The following is a 22,506-nucleotide window of genomic DNA, read 5'->3' on the forward strand; positions in this document are numbered from 1 at the left end:
GTAACAACAAAAATTCAGACTTCCTCTGAGTTCACTAATTCATCGTTTTCTGTCTAAAACTCTTGCATTCTCCCTTTAAGGCAGAGGCTTTGTTTTTATTTAATCCACAAATACCGATATGTAATCATTACAAATAAAGTGTTAATGGTAACTTTTTCTTTTCCTCTCCCTCCCTTTTAGGTATGTGTGGTCAGGCTTATTGGTTGTCCTTGGTATATTTCTTAATGTTTACAGTAAGAATATGGATAAAATCAAACTGCCTTCACTGCATGGTCTTTGGAAAAAAAGTGTGGAAGAAAGAAAAACAAGGACGTTGTCACAAACCGTATAGACATTCCACGTCTGACTTACTGTTTTATTGGAACAGTCTTCAACTGATTCACTTTCCAAAGGGAACATTATTAAAACCAAAGGAGCTGAAGGCATATTGTCTGCTAGCAGGTGGCTAAAAATGCACGTTTTTGTGAGCCCTTTCTTCAGAGCACTTGAATTCATCATAAAAGGTGTTACAGGCCATTGTCAGATGGCGTTATGAGGCAATGAAGGACAGCAGCTCCTGGCAGACTGCTGAGAAGCTGCACTCCAAGTGAGACATCATAGAAGTATAATTTGAGCATTTTAATAATACTGGTCATGTGGCTGATTTGAGATTAGTGGTTCTTTGTCTTTATTAATTGTTTGGGTGGGATTATTTAAATGTAATACTGTATTAACATTTAATGGGACCTAATCAGCAACTGGTTGACCAGATTGCAATTTTTAATGCTGGAAGATTTAGAATATGGTATGTTGTCATTCTTATTTTAAATAAAAAGGCTGTTTTTTTAAAGTTCTTGATCATATCATCCCAGAACTTAGTATTTATTGCCATAATTGACATTTTTGTTGAAATGTCAAGTTGTGGTGTTCTTTGCGGTTATTGCTTGCAAGTAATGAAAATGAGATTGATTTGGTGCAGTCAGCACCTGTGCTTTTACAAGGTGGGGTGTTTTTTAGGCCTGAAGTAGCTGTGAACACAGAACAGAAAAAGTCATGATTGAAACAATGATATAAGAATCTGTAATCTGCTTATTCTGTGGTGAAGCACTAAAGTTTTAGTGATCTGTGGCCCTCCGTCTCACCATGGTGTAAATAGACACTGAGGGAAACCCTTTAAATTAGCATCCTCAAATCAAAATTCTTCACTTCCAATATTGGAGTAAAAAATAACGCCATCTGCTAATATATTTGGGATACATATTGTGTCAATATTTGTCTGCTTCTATGATGCATTTAAGAGGATTAGGGTACAAATTAGAATTTTCTTTATTTAAGGACAGGAAGAGACAATGTATTACCACCCTTTCTCTTTCATTTTGAATTTAGGAAAATTCCAGTATTTCTATCGTACAGTCCATTTCTGTCTTACTTTCAAATTCAACTCACTTTTGAACCACTTACACTCTTTTTCATTTTATATATTTAATGATAGCGTGTTGAAATACTAATTACCTTACAGTTTAATGTTCTTATGTAGGTATGATTTTTTTGGTATATCCCTTAACTGCATCTTGGTTTGTGTTCATACATACAAAATGAGTGACTTATTCAACTTTTGGACAAATCTAAACTTGATAATACAATTGTATAGTCAGGATGGATGTAAAAAGAATTGAAAAATTTCACAGGATTTACTGCCTTCTGCCAAAAACATATTTATGAAAATGTCCAAGAAGTGCAAAATGTTTTTCAGACGTTTAGGAAGACAGTTGTTGCTCTAAGGAGCTTTTAATCAAAGCACAGATGCAGAACATGCCTTAAGTTTTACTGCTGACTTAGTAGCATATGCCATGGTAGGTATGTTGCGCAGCAGGACATAGAATGATGTAGCTGTATTAGCACGATGGGACAAATAAGCGCAGTGGAGAGCTGCACTAGCATAACTGCAGTGCTTCCAACACTCAAGCTACTTCTGGTATGTCAGCATAGCCCTTCAACCCATAAAGACATACCCATTGTTGCTAAGTCATGAGATTTTATTATGAGTGTGGCAATTTTGTTCTCCTAATTCCTAGCTGCTGTGTTGATTGATTGTGTCCTGGACAAGGGAGAGGTGCGAATGTGACAAATGGATACACCTTAAAAGAGGAGGATGGCTGCAACACTAGAATGGATAGTGATGATAACCATGGCAGGCCAAAGTTTTATGATAAGGTATGAAAAGGGGTACAATTTCAGATTTCTTGGTGGAGTAGATTTCTTGGTGGAGTAGATTTGGACCAAGTCAAGGGCACTGGCATGTGTTTCTTTTTCTGGGATTTTTATCAGCTCTTCTGTTCTTTGCGTTTCTTTCCCTAAACTTACATGGCTGTTTCCAGTGAGGTTAAGTTACATGCTGTGCTTAAAAGAGGGGCAGATTTTGAACCAGTGAGAAGAAAGTAATTATGGAATTTTGACTGCTATGTTCACTGGCTTGATGTTAGCATTTGAGCATCAGTTTTGACAGTTCTTCAGCGTCAGCGTTGCCGTGTGTAAACTATCTGTTGCTAAACTTTATTTAACTTCCTGGGAGCCAAACTATATGAAAGCTACCATACATGTTGAAAGTAATAATAAAAATAATTCATTTGGTACTTGTTTTATATAAATAGACAAGAATTAGCTCCCAAAGTGTCTGATTGGAATTAAAATGTAGTATGTAGGTTGCAGAATGTTTATATAATCCAGTTTTGTCTGAATTTTTTCTCTTCAGAATTAATCTGTGTTCAGAATTATTTGCCTTATAATTTATTCTGTTGTGCATACAAGACTGAGTTAATGGAGTACACAGTAAGCAAAGTTTTGATATATTTTAACTACAAAGGTTTGTTTTGTCTTAAAGGTGTTTGGTACTTTAAAAAAAAATTGGATTTTTTTAGACAAACCAATACTGTAGATCTTATTGTTAATAGCATAAATTTAAGAGTCAGGTTTTTATTTTCATAGGTGTGAGTTTAGTACTCGTTAATCACCAATATGCAACTATGTTAAAGAAAATACTTACAGAAGTGCAAGAAGTCCATAATTTGCCACCTGTCATGGTCTGTGCAGTTTCATGCTTTCACTGAGACCTTGAGAAAACACAAATTTCAGTGAATTGCTGTATTTTTTTTAATAATACACAATAAGCTTTATGCAAATAAAAGAACCTTACAAACCTTCAAGTATTCTTATTACAAATTTTTGTTTTAGAAACTTTTCTACTGTGTCTGTATATTGTTTTTGTGTTGTCTATGAAATATGAGTAAGGGCTTGTCCACAAAGTAACTCCCAGTTCTTTAATTTTGAAGTAAGAACACTTACGCTGGGGTGTAGTTTAACCCTTCCTAAAGCTTCTACGTAGGCTGATCATAGTAACTTCTGCGTTTATATCCATTAGCTCCTGGACCTTTATGCTACATGCATTATGAAATTTAGAGAATAAAAAGATAATCTCTGTCACCATAAAAATTACTATCTAAATATAATGTGAAGTGGCTGGTTTTTATTTTTATGCTAAACAACTTTCTTCTCCTAACAGGAAAAATGTGATGTAAGAACTAGTTGCAACGACTACCAATGGGGCTGAAGTTCACAGTAAAATTTAAGGTTGTCCAAGCTCTCTCTGTAACATCCTCCACACCTCTGTCTCCTTTGGAGGACTGAGGGAGCTCTATTTGGCTAAATTAGTATATGTTTGCAATTGTTTTCACATTGTATTTTTGCATTTACTTGGCACTCTTGAATACCAAAATAATTGACTGTGCAGTGGATTTCTTCAGTATGTCACTATGTCAGTACCAACAAACTGCTAATTATTCTAATATCTATATGTGAATGCAACTGTGGAAAAACTAATGTTCTCCAAAAGGAAAAAAAAAATGTGTTTCATGATACTGCAGTAGACTGGGTTTCGGTCTTTTTTCCCTCTCATGCGCTATGAACTTATTCACCAAGTATTTTAACCTAAAATTTAGGCATATAGCATTAGTCTTTCATTACTTCTGGATGCTAACTCTTTCCCTTTTTAACATCCTCTGTTGATGCACTATGAATTGTTTCAGCTTTCTGTTCTTGCTTTTAAAGGCTCACATCATACTATTACAAATCGGTCATGTTCCATATTTTTTGTTTGGTATCAGTTATGACAGCCTGGATTATTTTAAACCCTTTTTCTCCTCCACAAAAATTCCTTACTTCTATACTTTCCCATATTTTTGAAAAAGTCTTACCAAGTGCATTTATGAGTTAACTCCTTGACCTCATTCCATCTTCCCAGAAAATCTCTCTTCTCCTTTGCCTGCTTTTGAGAACTAAAAGAAGAGGAAATAAGTTATTGCAAGTGCTCTTTTTTTTTCTTTAATGAGTGCCTTCCATACTAACCTGCTTTATCTTAATTTTTTTTTTTTCTTTCTGCCACCCGTGCTCCCAGGCACAAACAAGCACTTATTTTATGTTTGGTCACTGCTTGTTCAGTCATGGGAACTTTTTGGATTTTTGCTGTTCCAAAAAGATGTACACAATTCCATTTATACTCTGGAGGATAGGAAATAATAAGAAAACTAAACTTCACAAGTTAGGGAGATAATTAAATGGATTATTCATGCTTTTTTTCCAGAAGGATTTTGTATGTAGTATAGATAGGCAACAGCTCAGCTTTTATTACAGAAGTTTTTATATTTTATCTATTTTAAAAAAGCTTTGTATTAATTTTAATACTTAATAGAACTCCTGACTATTCTGGCAGTCTATAGACATTAATTTTAGTCTTGCCTGTGAGGCAGAAAAATTCTGTCTCCATTTCACTGATGAAGCAGAAATAGTAATTTGCACAAAGCTGCTTTAGTAAGTCTGGTGAGCAGGGAATAGGCGTTAATACCCTCCGTTGTCCTGTGACCGAAGTCCAAGAGTCCTTTTATACCTGAAACGAAACAATACCAACATCAACTCAGTTTTCTTTTACCCTGGAGATTTTAAATTGGTTCTGTGTTGTATTCTATGCTAGCGTAACTTAAAGTGAAATCCAGATAGCCATAAAGTAGGCTTCCTGTATTTTGTTTGAAGTTTCTTCACTGTCACACTGTCTGAGTGTTTTTGATTTGTTCTGTTTTCTGTGAAAAGTGCTATGCAAATAAATCAAAGAAGGCAGATATCATGGGAAAAGCATAAAGTCCTTCACTTTCAGATAACTCTTCTGAATTTTGTCTACCTGGCTAGTGGTCAAAAGCTGCTGCCATTTGGTCATCTGAGTGTAATGTTGTCGTGCCAGATCTACATCCTTTTGTCATTGCCTTGTAATGAAGCAAAGAAAGTAAAGCAACAAAGAACATCCATGCATGAATATTGAGTTATCTTAGAAGATAATGTGGACTTAACACTTCTTTTCTATACCTGGATCAGTTCTCCTTTTTCTTGAGATATGATAGTTAATATATTGCTTCTTCGCACTCTTGGATATTTAAATATTTTTTTCTCTTTGTTAGGTTTCTCAGCTTTGTTTCCTCGTACTGTTTTGTTTTATGTGTCAATTTTTAGCTTGTAATTTTCATTAAGATATAATACAAGATCATAAAACTTACAATCTTTCCCTATCCACGTTCATATATTGCCACTAATTCTCCTGGCTTCTGAGCATTCATGAACATACTTAGAGTTAGTATCTCAGTTTAGGTCAGCTATGGTTACTCCACTGAAGCCAAAGAAACTATGCCGACTTATTGCCTGACAATAAATGCCACTGTAACTGTTGTACAATCTATCTGTCACATGGTGAACACATATTTTCCTGTAACTGCAGCAGGAAAGAGAAATCAAATAAATATCTTATGTGCTTCTATTAATATGGCACCTCCAAATCCATGGCATTTTAAGTCTGACTTCCTTTTCATGCTATCTCCTAGAATAAAGTTGGTGACAAGATGTCCTGTGACAGGCATCCCATCAGGCATGGGAGAGGGCTGCAAGACAACAGGCTCTGCATATGCTGTAAATCTGGTTGGTTCTGTGATGCCAGCATGGCTGCTCTACTCTCTATTAAGATAAGTCTATCTATCCTTAGCTTGCTGAATTTTCTAGGTAGCACTAGCAGTAAACAGGAAGTACCAAACGAAATCTTAGATGTGGTTTAAGAAAAGTATTTGTGCCTACTTCCTGTGAAGTCTGTCTTGAGGAAATGCCTCTAGGGTTCTTAAAATGTGAGGGGGGGTTAGGTCTTAATATAGCAAGCTAATGTTCAAGTTCTCCCTATCCTATCTAGGAGGGACAAATACAGCTATTATACAAGAAAGCTACAGCTTCAGTTATGGTCTGTGAAGCCATTGGTGAGTAGTTCAACAGGCTGCTGAAATCATCTTTGGGAGTTTAGACACATTCATAGGATCTATTTACTGGTACCATTTGTAGAAGGAATCAGTTCCAAAGTCTTCACTTTGCTTCATTCTAAGCTTCTAAATTCCTTTGTTTCCAGAGCGCAGCAGTGAATACTGGCACTCCACAATTAACATAAATATGGATATAATAAAACCTGTGACTAGAATAGGCTTTTTATTCCCCTTAACCAGGGGAAAGGAATGAGGCAGCAGTGGTATTTCAGTGACCAAGCATTGTGAAAGCTCTATGACGCAGTGTCTTCTGTAAGGTGATATTGTTGGCCACATACTGCAAAGGCATTTACTTCTTCATGCGCCTTCCATGTCTTCAAATCTGCAGGTCCTCACACTAGTTTCATTATGCAAGAACCATCAGTGCTTTGCAGGACTAAACATAGTTAAAGAGCTCTCAGCACAATAAATTGAGAGTACTACAGACCGTGGTTTGGAAGTGGATTATGTTATATATAGAAAGTAGAGGCACCCAAATGTGCAGATAAGCAAGTTATTCAGACTCATCTCAGTCTTAATTTGAATGACCAGGTCTAACTAAATAGTTGTCCCCCATAAGCAAAGCAGTATTGGAACTAGAAAGTGCAGGTGCTCCATCCTGAATTTCAGCATCACTTACAGCTTAAAAGTCAAAGTACTCTTTTTGAAGAGAGTTGGAAGGGAGACACAGCTTTGACTGCTACGACTGAGGCAAGAAAGGAAGCCATATCATCCAGTGATGACTGGTGCTGTTAAAAGATTGAAATGGTGTCTCCACTTACTGTGTCTTTATATGTAGCCTGCTATATTAATACTCTCATGTCTAATCCAGTAAATCTGCTTGTTCTTAAAACACAGGAAAAGGTGGTTTTTTTTTTTTTTTTTTTTTTTTTTTTTTTTTTTTTTTTGAGCTTGATGGGTTTGATGTTGCCATCAAAAGATTTGGACAATCATGGACATGTCCACAAAGAGGATTTGGGGCCCCTGAAAGGCTTTAACATGTACAGTGGAGTTTACGTAGGCTTTAGGCAGTAGCTGAACAGAATTTAAACACTTCAGGCTTTAACACTCCTTTAATCCTCTCTTGCTCTAGCCTAAAGTTAGGATTACTCTTTCTGCATACTACTGAAATTTTGATATTGTAAAATCATTTTAGTGAGAAGTATGCTAAAAACTGTCCTTAATATGTCGTGCAAGTTAACAGTTGGTAGTATTCAGTCCCCAGTTTACACCATTCTGTGCAGTGCAACTAATGGTAAAATCCAAATGAGTGTTCATGCGCTTTCAAATGAAGGCTACATTCTTTTTAAAAAAAAAAAAAAGAAGAAGAAGAAGAAGAAGAAGAAGAAAAACCACTACATATCTAACTGCCTAGGTAAGAAATGATTTAAGAGTAACTAATCCCTAGTATGAATCACACCTGATTTCCCCTGACTCTTCATCCTTAATAAATGACTCATGCCCAGCTATGCAAACTCAGTTTGCAAGCTCCATCTTTCCTGGGATTAAAATGGTCTGAGATTAAGAAATCAGGCTTGCATGCTTGCCTGGGGTAAGACCAGCTATTGCTTAATGCTCTTGGATCCCCAGGCATCCAACGGAAAGATTGGATTCACCATCTTAGACTTGTTTAATTTTGCATTGCAGGACAGCTTCAATATCAGCTGTTCTTTCCCAAATAACAGCTAATTTTGTTTCCAACAACTTGAAGCACAGACTGTGTACAAATGATGTATGTTTGTTTTCTAAATAGAAATGTTGCTAGTTGGGAAGGTTAGCATTTTTCCCATTGAGAGCTAAATTTTTATGGACAACAGGGTTGTAGCTGTTTACTGGAAAGGTGCAGTGTCTTGTCCCAGATCATATTTCTTTTTTCTAAATGTAATGCTGCAAATGCAATATCTCAATAGATTGTGGAGAAGCTAAATAATAAATTTGGACAGCAAGCTTTTCTTAAAATCTTCAGAAATCCTTAGAATTTGTAACCTTGAATACTTAAAGGAGTAAACTTCTTTACTGTTTAATATTAATGTATAGAATGACAGATTTGTACTAGAGGGAGGATGAAAATTTATGACAATTTGGTGTCATATTTTCAGCCTGAATACTTTCGGGTTACCTACTGTTCTGCAGAACATGATCATTTTGTGAAATATATAGGAATAAAATAGTGTTTTGGTTGCAAAGCTTACCTTATAAACAGTATTGCATCAGTTTGAAATCTTCCTGACTCTTCTGTCATTCTGGGCTGAGTAACAACTGTTTTGTTCCTCCTCTTCACGGGCAGGTAGCAGAATGTCCAGTGTTGATGGTTTAGGTAGTAGTACTAAGCTGTGTCACTGCTGACTCCAGCCACTAAAAAGACAAAAGAGAAGGAGAGAGGAATGTGAAGGAAGCGCACTGTGGTGGGATGAGGAAAAGGAATGTTAAAGGAGAGAAAAGAAAATCCAGATGAGGTAGAGAGGACAGCAATAGGTTTAATTTTTGGCAAGCATATTTTTTCCACTACATAATGTTGAATACAACAGATAAAAAGCAGGTTGCTCAGTAATCGTGCTAAGAATTGGGACAGGGATTTTTCAAAGGAATCTAAGACAATCCAAATCCTATTGAGCCTTAACTGCTTTACTATTCTGAAAATACCAAATTCAATCACCACGTAAGAGAATGCTCTACAAGAGAGTGCCTTTTTCTGTGCAAAGCTTCCTTTGCTGTCTGTGGAGATTCACTGTGAATAAAGATTCATCCTAAATATGTACCTTGATCCATAGACCGAAGGTAACAAAGACATTTGTTTTGGGCATGCTGAGACTTCGTGGATAGTCCCTATCAGTCATCTTCACTTGAAGCCCCTCAAAGTTGAGAATAGCTGTGCCGTACAGAAAATGAGTGAATCAATTTTGGTAGATGTGCAGCTGGCTGAAGAAGGAAGCCATATAGGATGAGTACAAAAGGGAAAGAAATAATTCTATAAATGAACCATAAAGAATCCAAGTTCCAAAAAGTTTTGTATGTGCACCATTCCTACTTTAACTCCAAAAATACAGGCAGCTAGTGTTTGCATCCTTGTGTCCCTACAATAATGTTTCTTTGACATTAAGGTGTTAAGAATGTGCTTGCAGAACATGGTCTCTTCAGTTTGCTAGATGTTGTCTTTCAGAGCTGCAGATGTTGAATCAGTTTAACTGCACCACTATTCTCTTTCTGGTAACAACTTAAAGTGTTAAAATACTTTTTTGAAAGCACCAGTATTTGTATTTGCACAGTTTGGGGGGGCTTCAGGTTGATTTTTGTTTCCTTTTTTCTTTGCATTTTTCAAAATTCATGTTCTGTGGGACAGGGGATTCTTTGTAAATAATTTTCAGTATTGACCTTTTATTCTGTTTAGTGCATTTATTGAGGCTTGCTTGCAAAAAGAGCTGTCTGTATCTCTTCTTCCGTTTGTCCATTTCTATTATTATAATTTTTCCTCAGTAGAACTGGTGACCTGTGTTATTTTTTCAGTCTCATGTAATAAGTAATGGTAGATGTATGAAGCTCATCACAATAGCAAATAGGATGGTATATAACGCATCACCCTCTCAAAATTGCCACAGCAGGGAGGGCTGACAGCCCATCCATTACATCTGTTACTTCTCATAGAAAGCTTAATTTTTCTGCCCATGGATGTTGTAATGCAGCAATAGAAAAAGAGCTGAGGTAGCTACCTGAGGAAGTGAGCCTACACAAAATTGTTGTTCCTTTTGTCAGATGAGCAACCCACACAGTGTTGCTTACAGTTTTAGCTCTATGTTTTCTCATCTGTCCATATCCTTTTCTTTTTCATTGCTCTTGTCTAACAATTAAAAATGTGTTATGCTAATTACTTGTTTTATACTACACAATTTTCCTGTCATTTTGTGTTCCTTTCACCAAGTACTTAGTGTTTATAGTCTTATTCCTGTGCTATCCTTTTGAGGCAAGGATATATGTATTTTTATATGTATTTTTATGCAAAGAGAGAGTCTTGATTTATTAAGATAGTAAGCACCAGGTCCTCTAAAATACATAGACATTTTACTCCAACTGATGTACTTTAAATGGGTATCAGATGCATAAGAGTTTGTGTCCACAGACAAATTTACGTGACATGAGGCTTTGAATTTACCATGTGGCAGCTTTTCCATAGAGACTGTCTGTATGCACATACTTTTCTCACTGAAAAAGCATAAATGATCTTGTATGTACTGAATATGTAGGTTGTTACTGTGGAATAGTTGACCTGTAAGATCACATTCTTCCCTGTCTTGCAGTAATTTTCCTGTGTCTATGATCTGAACACCATTATGGATCTATGCATAAGTATTTTGCAAGAAGCTAGAGTAAATCTGGGACTGAGCAGAGAGATGCAGCGATACCTCCTTGAATACTTGTGTAGTCTCATAACCCTCCTTACAGACAAGATGGAGGAGCACTTCTCTTCGAAGAAAAATAACGCCTTCTTGCCCTTTGGATTTTCTGTTGAAACAGAAAAGCTAGTGGTACTGTTCTGCCACAAAAGAACATCTTTCCTAAAGAGAAGACTCTTCCTAGTAGATGAAGGACAGAGCACTACCATGAGCTCATATGTTTAATATGCATGAAACAATTGGGTTCTTGTGCAGAAGAACTAACAGCAATTAATCATTTTTAAAGAAACTTTGAATACAAACTGTTTTTTAGACATTCTTGAAAAGCAAAAATGTACAAATTGTTATGAAAGAAAATCTACTTGCTCCTCTCTATGACTGAGTTTCAGAAATTTAAACTGATTCAAATTCAACAGCCAAACTGGAACACCTAAGCGTATATATTTGGCTTGGGCGGAGGTGGATTTATTCCTTGGGGGAGGTGTAAGAAGCATTTTGGTGGTAGGAAAGGCAGAGTGTTTTTTCCTGGAAAACAAAACCTGAAGAACAGTTTGTGCTTAACAAAAAATTGCATTTGATCTAAGATGGGTTTTTACATTTTTAGTTAATGATACCATTAAAAAGCTAAAAGAAACAATGAGATGCACTAAAGTGCTGGAGCAGGAGTCTTTAATCCAGTAGTCTAGTTATCGGACCAGTCATCTTGGCTGCTGAAGACTATTTCAATTCTCTTTGTCTTGAGAAGGCTACAACATTGCCAGAGATGCTAATTTACAGAGTATGTTGGAGTACGAGGAAGGAAAGATTGAGGGGCGCTGTCCACCACATTGTATAACACAATCTACTCAGGCATTTTTGTAGCAAGTATTGGAAAAGTGGAAGATAATAGAATTAGGTCTCCTATTTCTTTTTTTTCTTTTTTTTTTTATGTAGAAGATGCAGCGTATCTCACCAGTTTTATGGGATTTGTAAATGTCCTGATTTAATTTTATATTTATAAATGATTCTGTTGAATTTTATTTTTTACATTTCCCCAGCATTCTAGCTGAAGCATCAATACCGGAGAATCTGTTCCTAACGCTTCTGCCTCTTCTCCAAAGTAATGTTAGCACGTGAATTCAGCAGTGTATTATCAAAGTGGATAAATATTGGATCCTGTTTAGCCCACCCTTTAGAGAGCTGTCTGCTCTAAAAATCCTCTAAAAACGTAAGTCACCTACAAGTGGAGGGAAAAAAATTGTCAAAATACTAACATGATTTTCTTTAGTCTCTCTCTATAACTTTTGGGGGCTGGTAGCTGTGTGGGTGTGTTGTCTCTTTATTTTTTAATGATGGCTTCATTAGAAATATTGCAGGCTACTACTCTGAGTTTCTTAACTGGTGTACATACAACAGATTTTTAGTAGTTTATCTTAAGGAATTTCCTGAGCCCCTCAAAATTAAAATTAAGTTTGTTTTAATAGTGTAATGTACAGAACATAAATTTTTCAAGGAAGTTCTAACCATCCTTTTCAAAACAATGAAGCTTGCCACTTTCCCCTCCCAAGAAAAACCCCATGCACCTTTTTTCAGCCCTGCATCAGGCATGCAAAGGATAAAACATTGGAGGAAAATGTATTGCATCGTTTAAAAAGTGCTTAATTTCAAGTGCTAAAATGCCTTGCTGTCATTGAGTGGTTATAGCTTTCTATCACTCCAGAGCAGAGGTGAGACTGAGAGCTTTAGTGACGTTCCCTGCTTTGCTCTCCGTTGTCTTGTAAGTGTAACCTTAACTGAATTTTCTGGATTTACAGTATTTGGTTTAGAGATAGTATTTAAATCCAGCTATCACTGTTTGTATAGGGGTAACAAATACACAGCCCTGCCTCACTGGTTCCTAGACAACCATGCAGGAAGAAGTTGTCCTTGTCTTGAAAAGAGAACAGTATCAATAGTCAGTCATCAACACAGTGTAAAAAAAAAAAAAAATGACAAAACATTTCTCTCCATTTCACAGATGAAAAAGAGAGGAGTGCTGACACTGAAATACTGCCCAGGCTCGCTGTAGCATAGGCCTCTTAGGTCCCAGCCTGCTGCCTGTGCACCGTAAGTGCTGTGTTTCTCTTCCTTTGTTGTATAGGTTGTGCTTTTAGTTGGTGGTTTTATGCTGCTGGTTTAGGAAATGGTGCTGCATGGCCTTGCTCCCATCAGCTGACAGAGGGATGTAAGAATTTCGTTAGCTTGCAGACTGCTCTCATTCTGGCTGATATGACATGAAAAACATAGTTTAAAAATACCTTCCAGGGCTGCCCTGGTGGCCCAGGTACGGCCGTGTCAGAAACCCCCAATTCATTTCATAGCCTTTTAGTCTGCTGGCTGCCACATTTACCCGGTAGAGTCCCACCGGTTGTGCCACAGCAGGCAGAAGGGTAGCTGGGCAAAGAGCTTAGTGGGCACTTCAATAAAATGTGTCTGGATACTTGCTGGAGATTCACCAGTGAGTGCGTCTGATGTGGTAACTTCCTGAGACTACCTTACGTAGCATAAAGGCTTGCAGCCTTCTCTGTGTCAGGGTGCTGTCTCGCAGCAGAAAAATAAAAGTAGATTCTTTTCCTACCTACTAAAAAAAGGAGCTGCAAGTCTCTTAGACAATGTGACCCCAAAGCAAGCAACCTCCATCCTCGTGTGCAAGTTATGGATGAAAATGTTTGTGTGTCTACTTTATTTAGGGGAAATAAAATTCAGATTTTGAAAGCCTAGGTATTCACAAAGTAAAACTGATTCTGTACATCCTACCTTCCAGCCAGAGACCAAAACTATACCACGTGACTTCTGCATCCACTAAAAATGCCTTGATTAGTTGCCATACAGCACCCAGCTCCTCCCAGATAAACAACAGACTACAAATTCATCACAGAAATTGGCAAATAATGTTTAATAATAAATATATTTGAGAAAATTGTATTGTGTTGGCTGACAATTCATTAAAAAAGAAGAGTTGAAATTGATCAAATGAATTGTTTGTTACTAATTATTTGCCTAGCACTAGCTGTGATGTGAGACCTTGAGGGTGGGAATAAATTATCTTAATGAGGGATTAGGTTAAGGCATGTTATAAATTCTCATTTCAAGAGCCTACCCCACCATTAATATACTAGCCTGTAACTGTGAATCTTCTTTAATAGCTGTCTGTCTTCCTTGCACGCCATAAAATGTTCCCCTGTTTAAATCTGTGTTTTGAAAAGGAAGTATGTGGCCTCCCGGATTTTATGGTCATTAGAAACGCCAAAGAAGTACCTGTGAGGAAATAACACTAATGTAGACTATAAATTATATTTCACTATGAAGAAAGAGATCTTCATATCAGAAGGCCAGCTGAAGTACCAGGTATCTTTGACTGTGACCTGAACACATCCCTGCTCAGATTTTGAAAATCTCATTTGTATAGTTCAAGTGGATTTAGAGAGACAGAGTTTTCCAAGTGAAATTAGGATAGAGAAGTGGGGATAAGCTAACTTATGCAACCTGGAAGGGAAAAGAGAAACGAGGATGCATATGTTGTTTTGCTTGCAGTGGAGTCGAGAGCTCCCATTTGTGATCTAAACACTGTACAATCATAAGATGGTAATATTATCTTTGCCTCAGACAGCCAAGTAACAGACATTTTAAATCTGTCTGGTCTTTCTCTGTTGTGTTTCTGTAGCCATATCATTATACTTAATTACTATAACAGCTATTAATAATTCATACCAAAGTCTGAGACAGTTAAACCATAGGCTGTTTGAGATGGGGACCATTTGTGCAATGTTTGCTAGTATCTAGCATTAGCTAGATACTACTGCAGTGTAACTACCAAATAATAATAATACAGCACTGTATTTCTGTCCCTTTTTCCAAGCTTCATTTTCATTAGTTGACCTCAAAGTGCTTTTAAAAGAAAGGGCTTATTATTGTCTGTATTTCTACAGACAGGTCAGCACCCACAGTCACTCAGTAGGTCAACGTGGCAATCAGCTCACCGACGCACAGCTCCTAGTGCCATGCCTCAGATGCCTCAACCATATGCATGCTTTTTCTCTTTAGAAACTCCTTCCTAAGGAGATCAGCTTTGCTGGTTATTTTGTAGTTTGAGTCTGGAGAAGTAGGAGGACATACTAGGTGGTCTTGCCTTTCTTTGAATTCTTTTTGGTTTGGAATTTACTTTATCAAATTTCCTCTATATTTTTAAGAAGTGATAAAAATGTAAGCTTCAGTTTGCCAGGACCTCTAGAGCACTTTTTAAAATAATGCTTTCCTTACCTTCTTTTTTTGCTTGTCACATGTACACTGCTGGTTTTGACTAGTTACCTGTCCCCTCCTTTCTGCAGTGCATGGTGTATTATAAATTGAAGTTCTGGGAGCACACATGAAATGATGGGCTACCAATGTAAATCATCAGAGCTCCTTAGAGATGCTGCTACTTTCACTGGGAACAGAACTGGGCCCTCTGTGCTATCCGAGAGATGTGTTTCAGGGTACTGTCAAGCCCCTGGCTATTGAGATTCAGAACAGTAACAAGCTTCCAAGCATTCACTGCTCTATTTGGTACCAATTTAGAGGTAGCACTTGTGTGTTTGTGTTTGTGCTGTAAAGATTCATCACACATTTTGGTCGGTTACCTGTCGACTCCACAAACACACACACATACAGAGGGGAAAAAAATGAGCTTCATACGCTTCATTCATGTCAGAATTCAACAACTTTAACAGCGCAAATATTCTGCAGTCACTCATGAAAAGAAATTTTTAATAATAAATATCTAACAATTAATGGGCTGGTAGCTGCAGTTGTCTTCAGGGCATAATATCTAATTTCCTTGCAATGTTTCATATCCTTACTTTTCACGCTGCAACAGTCTATCATTAAAACCGAATGCAGGTTTCTATCACTTTTATTTATTTTTCAAATCAACTTATAAATCAGTGCCAGGCCTTGTTACAGATGAGTTCCAATAAATTATCAGCTGTGGACAAATTGTGAATGTTAAACATTCTCTGTTTCTCCCTTCTCTTTTCCATTTACTGTGCTCCTGTGTAGCCCTATGAGCCTGGAGCACACAACAGGCAGGGTTTTTTTTGAGGGTTTTTCTCTCTCTGAACCAGAAGAGAACCTTGTTACTTAATTATGTGCTATTTAAATAATGTAAAAATACATTTTTTTTTCAGGAAAAAAATACATATGGAAACAATTTCACACGCACAACCTACAACAAAATTTACATTTCTGATATTTAGCAAGATAGGCATCAGCTCTTTTTCTTTTAGTTGACAGGTAATTCCCAGAGCCACTTTCAACTCTAAGTCATATTAATTCTTTTACCAAAATACTCTGTCATTGCCATTGTAAGCACTTTTGTGAGCCAATGCGAACTTTTCCTTGATGATCCATTGATTCTAAATTAGGTTATTGAAATTAGCAGTGTATTGCTGATTTTGGTGTGACACTTATCAGTTAAGTAAAGTTTATTTATAGTTTTGCCGTTAAGCTGAGGTACCTACAATAAACTAATGTGACATACCCTTGCATGGCTAATAGGAAACTCTGACTGTTGTAACTAGTAGAATGCCTTGTAAAATTATTGTGTTTTGCAATTGTTTATAGCTGTGATACAACAGTGCAGTGAGTTAGCTGTAATCCTTAGTCTGGATGAGCACTGTATCACGTGAACATGGATGTAAGTCAAGGTGCCCCAAAAAAGCACTGATTTATAGAAAGTCCATTCCATAATGCTGTGTTCTCTCCCAGTTTCCGTTTCTGGAACTCTTCCCTTCTGCATTTTTTTTCTTTTATGCTTCCTTTCTCTTTCAGACTTTTTGGGTTTTCAATACATTTCCCTTGTTGATGGACGTATTATGGTTTCCAGTCCATGCAGACAGAACATGATTTATTTAATTTTACCGCTATGGAGTCAAGTGAAATCCAACCCATTGCTTGAACCATAAAGGGAACTAATTAGAAATTGCCCAATATTCCTTCTATTCTTCTCTTTTTTGGTTTTCTTTTAACTTAAAAAAAAACCCCTCTGTTGTTATTAGACTCACTGATAATTTATCAAGCGGTATTTTTGGGCATTGTCTGACATTTACTTTGCTGTGTAAGAGATACCCTTCAATATATTATGTTGAGCAGCAGACAATTTTAATCCTTTGCAAAGATGGGAAATCTTTTAAGAAAAATAGAACTTCTACGTGAAGTGGCTAAATCTTGTCCCAGATGAGAGCCAGAACTGCAGAATATACATCCGTTTTAGACACTTACACTCTTTCCATCTGAATTTAAAAAAAAGTCCACCTTATTACTATATAGTGCTAACTTGTGGCTTCATCTGAATGCAAGTTTAATGCAAGCTAAAATCACTTATCAAACAAAAGGCACAATTAATTTAATAATACTGGCAAACTGAAAGAGCATCAGTGTGTTCCTGAGAGGCCTGCCAGTGAAAAAATCCTTGGTACGTTTCAGGTCTCTTCCAAATCCTACCTAATGAATCATTTTTAGTCTCTTTTATGCCCCTGTTCCCATGTACCTGCCATTATTTCAGTAAAGCAAGTTTCTACCTTCCCATAAATTCTTCCTTCAAATATGTTTTTATGTAATTTGCTAGCTGAAGCTGTCCCATTCCTATGGGAAAGTAGCTACATATCTGATCTGTTGTTTCTCCTTAACTCCCAGATTAGGTGCACTTCACGGCAAAGATACTGTTTGTTCCTGTTGGTCTGTGCTGCATCCACTCTGAGGCAACAGCAAATGCATAAATAAGCACAGGTACAGAGACAGGCCAAATACTCTCCCTCTGATTAAAGATGTAACTCTTTCTACTGTATACATGCAACTAATTTGTTGTATTTATCAGTTCGCACAAGTGACTGACGAAGGGAATTAAAGATGCCTTGATATGCAAAACTGGTGACAGAGCAAAAAAGCTGCAAGATGGACTTTACTATCCTGTCCCGATCTACTAAATTTAATTCAGCCCGTTTACACTGTTAGGGTGATAGGAAAAGCTGTCTAGAACATGGACTGAGCTGAGCATGTGCAACTTGCAGCCTTCCTGGAAAGACACATTTTAAATCTGCACCCAATGCGAAAAAGTGGTTTTTTTCACTCCCTTCCCATAATTCTACCTGGATGATAAGCAAATGGGGGGGGGAGGGGAGAAGAGGCCTTTTCTATTCTCTCCAATGGGCCTTTTGAATTTATTTCAGAAGTGTTTAATGGAACTGACAGGAGTGTACTTAGATATCTATGTAAATCCTGTAGTGGTTAAGTTAGATGAAACAGATGTTCTTACCATAGGGCTCCATGCTTAACAGAAGTATTTAGGCTTCTCAGTCAGTGGGAAAAAAGTTACTAAGTATTTGTGTGGATCTCTCTCACTCCTACACTCAGGTGACTCCTCCTAAGAAGCTGTGTAGGATTAGGAATAATGAAAAAGGTATGGGTGATTAGAAGGTACAATGATACTCATTCCAGTCCTGATTTCCATGTCATCCTCTCTTTGGCAGGCCACCTCAACACACAGCAAAATTTTTGGCAGGTGGTTTCTTGATGATAGGCTAAAATGTAGGAACCAAATTAACTTCTGCTATAAAAGTGAAAAATTCCACCAATTTGTGTGGGGCTACATAGCTTTCCACATGTGGACAGTGTGACTGTGGGGAAGTTACAAAATGTCTCCTGGAGAAATGTGTTACTAGCCGTGGCCTACAGCTTCCAACATTTTCAAGCCTTTCTTGCCAGTCTCCCTGTCAGAGGTACATCCTCGGAACGTGGTCCCGTGCGAAGTCCTAACCTAGATGTGTTACACCTGAACGTTGACACGAAAATCTCTCAAGCTGAACAATTGTAAGCCAAATAACAGCCAGAACATAGTTTCACTGCCAACGGTTTGAAACTCAGGTGGCTGCAGTCCCATACCCAAACTTATACCGAGGTACCTAAATTTAAGCTGACATTTAGCTGCATGTGCTCAGTGTCATTGAAAATCCACTTTTATTTCAATGCTTATACAGAAACTAACTTCAGGAACACAGGCTGAAAAATATTAACTGATGCTAATATATTATTACTAATAAATTCCTTTCTTGATCTTGAAAACCACTGTGCATCTTTGCATTGTATACAGCATGTTGTCTTATAGTCAGGCTACAGGGGAGTGTGAGTCAGGTCTCTAATTTCTGTTCACAGCTCTCCCATTGACTTCATAAGAAGTCTAGGGAAAATCATTCTCTTTCTCTATTTACACCCTCTAACTTCCTAAGACAGATCGGTCGGGGATACTACTTCCCAGAATTGCTGAGAGGCCTAATTAATTTGCAGGGTGCTTTGAGTTGTTTGAATGAAAGGCACTACAGAAGTGGAAAAGTATTAATTATTATTATTATTTCACAGGAGCCCTTTTCATTGTTCTAATGAACAATCCGTGTCTGGTGGAAGGCTGCCTTCAAATCTTTCTAGATGTGAGTTCTATTAACATACAAACGAACAGGTCACACTATTCTTGGAGCAGAACTCTTTAGCATGTTAATGACAAATTCACACTAGTGGCCCCTTAGTGCTCTGGAGAAATACAGGTTTTGCTTAGCACTTAATAAAAAAAGGCCATCATAAAATATTGTCACTTGGGGCCGATTAATATTGTCGCAAGAGATAAAATTGAAGAGGAAAATGACATAAATTTATCTTTTTGTGGGTGCCAAGTGTGGCTCCCACATTTACCACAATCTCACTATTAACACAGTATTAATTTGGGGCTACCTGGCAGAGAGGTCTATGGGGCCAGATTTTCAAGGCTCAGAGAAAGGGTTCACCTTATTTTTCTAGGCACCTGAAATGAGCGAACTTTTGCTGTGACTTACAAAAGAACTCAAAGTCGATATGCACCTGATGTGGTATGGGCATCTAGAAGCTTTGGAGTAGGTCCACAGCAGACATATACTGTCCTAATACCACAACAGAATTGTAACAATTTATGTCATCTGAGGATTCATTTCATGGCTCAGGTTACTTAGGTTGGTCCTTATATGCAAGCTGAGCATTTCTGAAAAGCTGGCCCTGCATATAAGTGGTTGAGCTCCTTTTAAACTTATGGCCACAGTGACAAGCATTGCTTCACAGCTTTGAGGATGTTTTACATAGGAAAAGGAGCAGGAAGAAGTTATGCTCCTATTTCTTACAAATGACAATTACAGGAAAATTTTCATCAGGGATTCTATATGCCTCTTCTGTAAGTTACGGATGAGAGAAGAAAATTTTGCTCTAAGAATTTGATTCATAGTCCACAGAAATCAGCAGAAAACATCCTCCTTGAGTTTGTTGGGGCTTGGATCAAGGCCTAAGTTAGGAAATAACATTTTGCTATTGAACAACGTAGTTTGATTGCAGGATTTTCATGCATGCCTTCAGAAACAGTCTTCTTTCCCTATATGCCTCCTTAATTTTCCTTTCTCATTTTTAGTTTAGAACCCAACAGCTGCAACAAGGCATAGGAGTGCACAGCGGCACTACCCAAATTCAGTAATGGATGCTGGTTGCATTGTCCATGATATCTGCAGGAGCAAAGGTGAGTTGCTCCATAAGGAGAAAACACTTCAGGGCTTACAGAAGCCAAGCACAGCTGATCATGCAGTTCTGCACCAGCCAGGGGCTGTCCACCTGCTGCTCCAGTACATGCTCTGTACACATACTGAAAATCATAGCAGGTATTTGAAGATGTCATGCTGACACTGATGTTGCCATTTTAAATTTAATCAATTAGTATTATGAAGAGGCAAGACCGTTAATAAGGTAGATACACTACTGCTGCTGTCATGGAGCTAGACATTGTACCGGGTGCTTGTACAAAGTAGTTTTCTCTGTCCTATAAAGGTTAGATTATATCTTTGAGGATTTCATGCATTTCTATTTTTTTTCTGATTAGTTCTTGTTTTTTATTAGGTATAGGGAAGGAGTTTACAGAGAGGGGAATGACAAAATGATACTCAAAGCAGTGTAATTGATGTTCTAATTACATGGATACCGGCTTCAAAATTCCAGTGGCAAACCAAAGTTAAAATATTTACAATGAAAAGAGCAACAGAGATATTGCTTCATAGACTTTAAACTGGAATCCTAATAACATCACCTGATGAAGGTGTGGGATGCCTGAAGCATGCACGTGATAGCAAACAAGGTGACTTTTGTGCACTAGCATTCAGAAAGAGCACAGCCTTGTGGCATGGTTTAGGCAGAGGCTTCTCAAAGCATCTCAGCTGTGCCAAAATTGAATTTTGCCACTCTAGGAATGGAAAGCTGAGCCACAGGAATGGGAAATATAAGAAGAGAGGATAGAGCTGGGATATGGGGAATGAGGACTGTAAAAATGTACTTTTTGCTCTTGCTGTCTCTGGAGAAATGGGAGGCATGGGAGAGGAAACTGCCCGTTCAGTCTGCAGGGAGAGACCATAACTGTTAATAGTCCCCCTCCTCCCCAGCTCTAACCCATCACACAGCAACAGCAGCAGAAGCAATATCAGCAAGCTGAGTTTCCCAGACAATGTAGCCTACAGTGCTTGGGCTGCTTTACTACCCCTGGGAGTTTGCCATCCCAGGCAACTGCGTGTTAGCCTGTGCCTACAGCAAACCCTCTTGCTAGCACCAGGCTGCTGGTCTCTCTGCCACTGATGGCTCTGCACCAGAACAGACTGGAACAGACAAACAAGCAGAATATTGGCCACTGTTGCTTACATCGAAGCCAGTGCGATGGCTGAGGGAGGCTCTCCCTGGTTCCACGGTAAAGAGCTAGAGCCAGGGCAGACCTCTGTCCTGGACCACATTCCTATCTGTCCCCATCGAGTGATCGAAGAGAAAGCATAGGGAGAAACATATCGACAGTGTGGCTTGTGTATTCCTGAAAGTGTGTTAGAAGGGTAGTAGCCAGCATGTTACATTTCCTAAGAACAGACAAGTCCAAGGCTTTGTAGTCAACTGCAACTCTGGAAATGGCAGAAAAGCATAGACTTGGTTTTTTGCTGACTTCCACTGGTTTTATATAAGAGGAACGGTGCTGACCGATATGGAGTTATGCTTCATTTACCTAAGTGTGCGTGTACTAGAAAGAGTATTAGTGTACTTACTTACACTAGTAAAACAGAATCAGACCTAAGATTTTGATGTTTGAAAAGCTGAGCCTGGAATAATGAATAGTTGTGTCACTCGCGAGTCTGCTTTTGAAGGAGCAATGGTATTTTGTTCAGCATTCTCATGGCCATATAGTTGCACCTACAGAAAGCATCTGGTTTTCGAAGGTGCTATCTGCCTACTACATCCCATAGGACTAAGCAGAACTTCTTTGATAAGCATTTTTGAAAACTAGCCATTTAGAAGCTTACATAAGGCTCTGGAAGCCTACCTTGCAAGCTCCCTTTTTATTTGATTTTGGTTATTTTATGGTGCAAAGCTACATCACAGCTATGTTGCATTTTTATCACCCAAAGAGCAAAGGAGAAAGAGACCAACTTGTCAATCAGACTGAAAATGGACATGACCTCACTCATTCATCAAATAGAATTAACATCATTGTAACAATGTCAGGAAATTTAATTTACTGACATTTACGTTACATGCATTTAATGATCTCTCCCCAAAGAATGTTTATGTGTAAAGATAATTATTAATTTACCTCTTTGAAATACAACTTAACCACACACCAAATGCTCAATAAGCCACAGGGGCAGGAAGCGTTTGTAAGACAACTTTATGTTTCA

General features: G+C 37.8%; 1 protein-coding gene across 4 annotated transcripts in view; it reads left to right on the plus strand.

The window, feature by feature from the left end:
- SLC35B3 (solute carrier family 35 member B3) overlaps positions 1 to 22,506 on the plus strand; it is a 55,864-nt gene that overhangs the window by 25,316 nt on the left and 8,042 nt on the right. The window contains exons 10-16 of one of the 4 annotated variants that reach the window (XR_010387845.1): positions 181 to 586; positions 2,055 to 2,193; positions 11,782 to 11,951; positions 12,741 to 12,829; positions 13,969 to 14,110; positions 17,435 to 19,221; positions 20,220 to 20,324. Coding sequence is in view for 2 of the 4 variants with exons in the window: in XM_064507060.1 (XP_064363130.1) it covers positions 181 to 331 (151 nt within the window). In the remaining 2 variants the exon portion in view is untranslated. Of the gene's footprint in view, positions 1 to 180; positions 3,183 to 11,781; positions 11,952 to 12,740; positions 12,830 to 13,968; positions 14,111 to 17,434; positions 19,222 to 20,219; positions 20,325 to 22,506 lie in introns of those variants that run through there. The other 3 variants (XR_010387846.1, XM_064507060.1, XM_026114841.2) reach the window with 3 other exon arrangements.

This window comes from Dromaius novaehollandiae, chromosome 2 (assembly GCF_036370855.1).
Source record: "Dromaius novaehollandiae isolate bDroNov1 chromosome 2, bDroNov1.hap1, whole genome shotgun sequence".
NCBI classification, from domain to species: Eukaryota; Metazoa; Chordata; class Aves; order Casuariiformes; family Dromaiidae; genus Dromaius; species Dromaius novaehollandiae.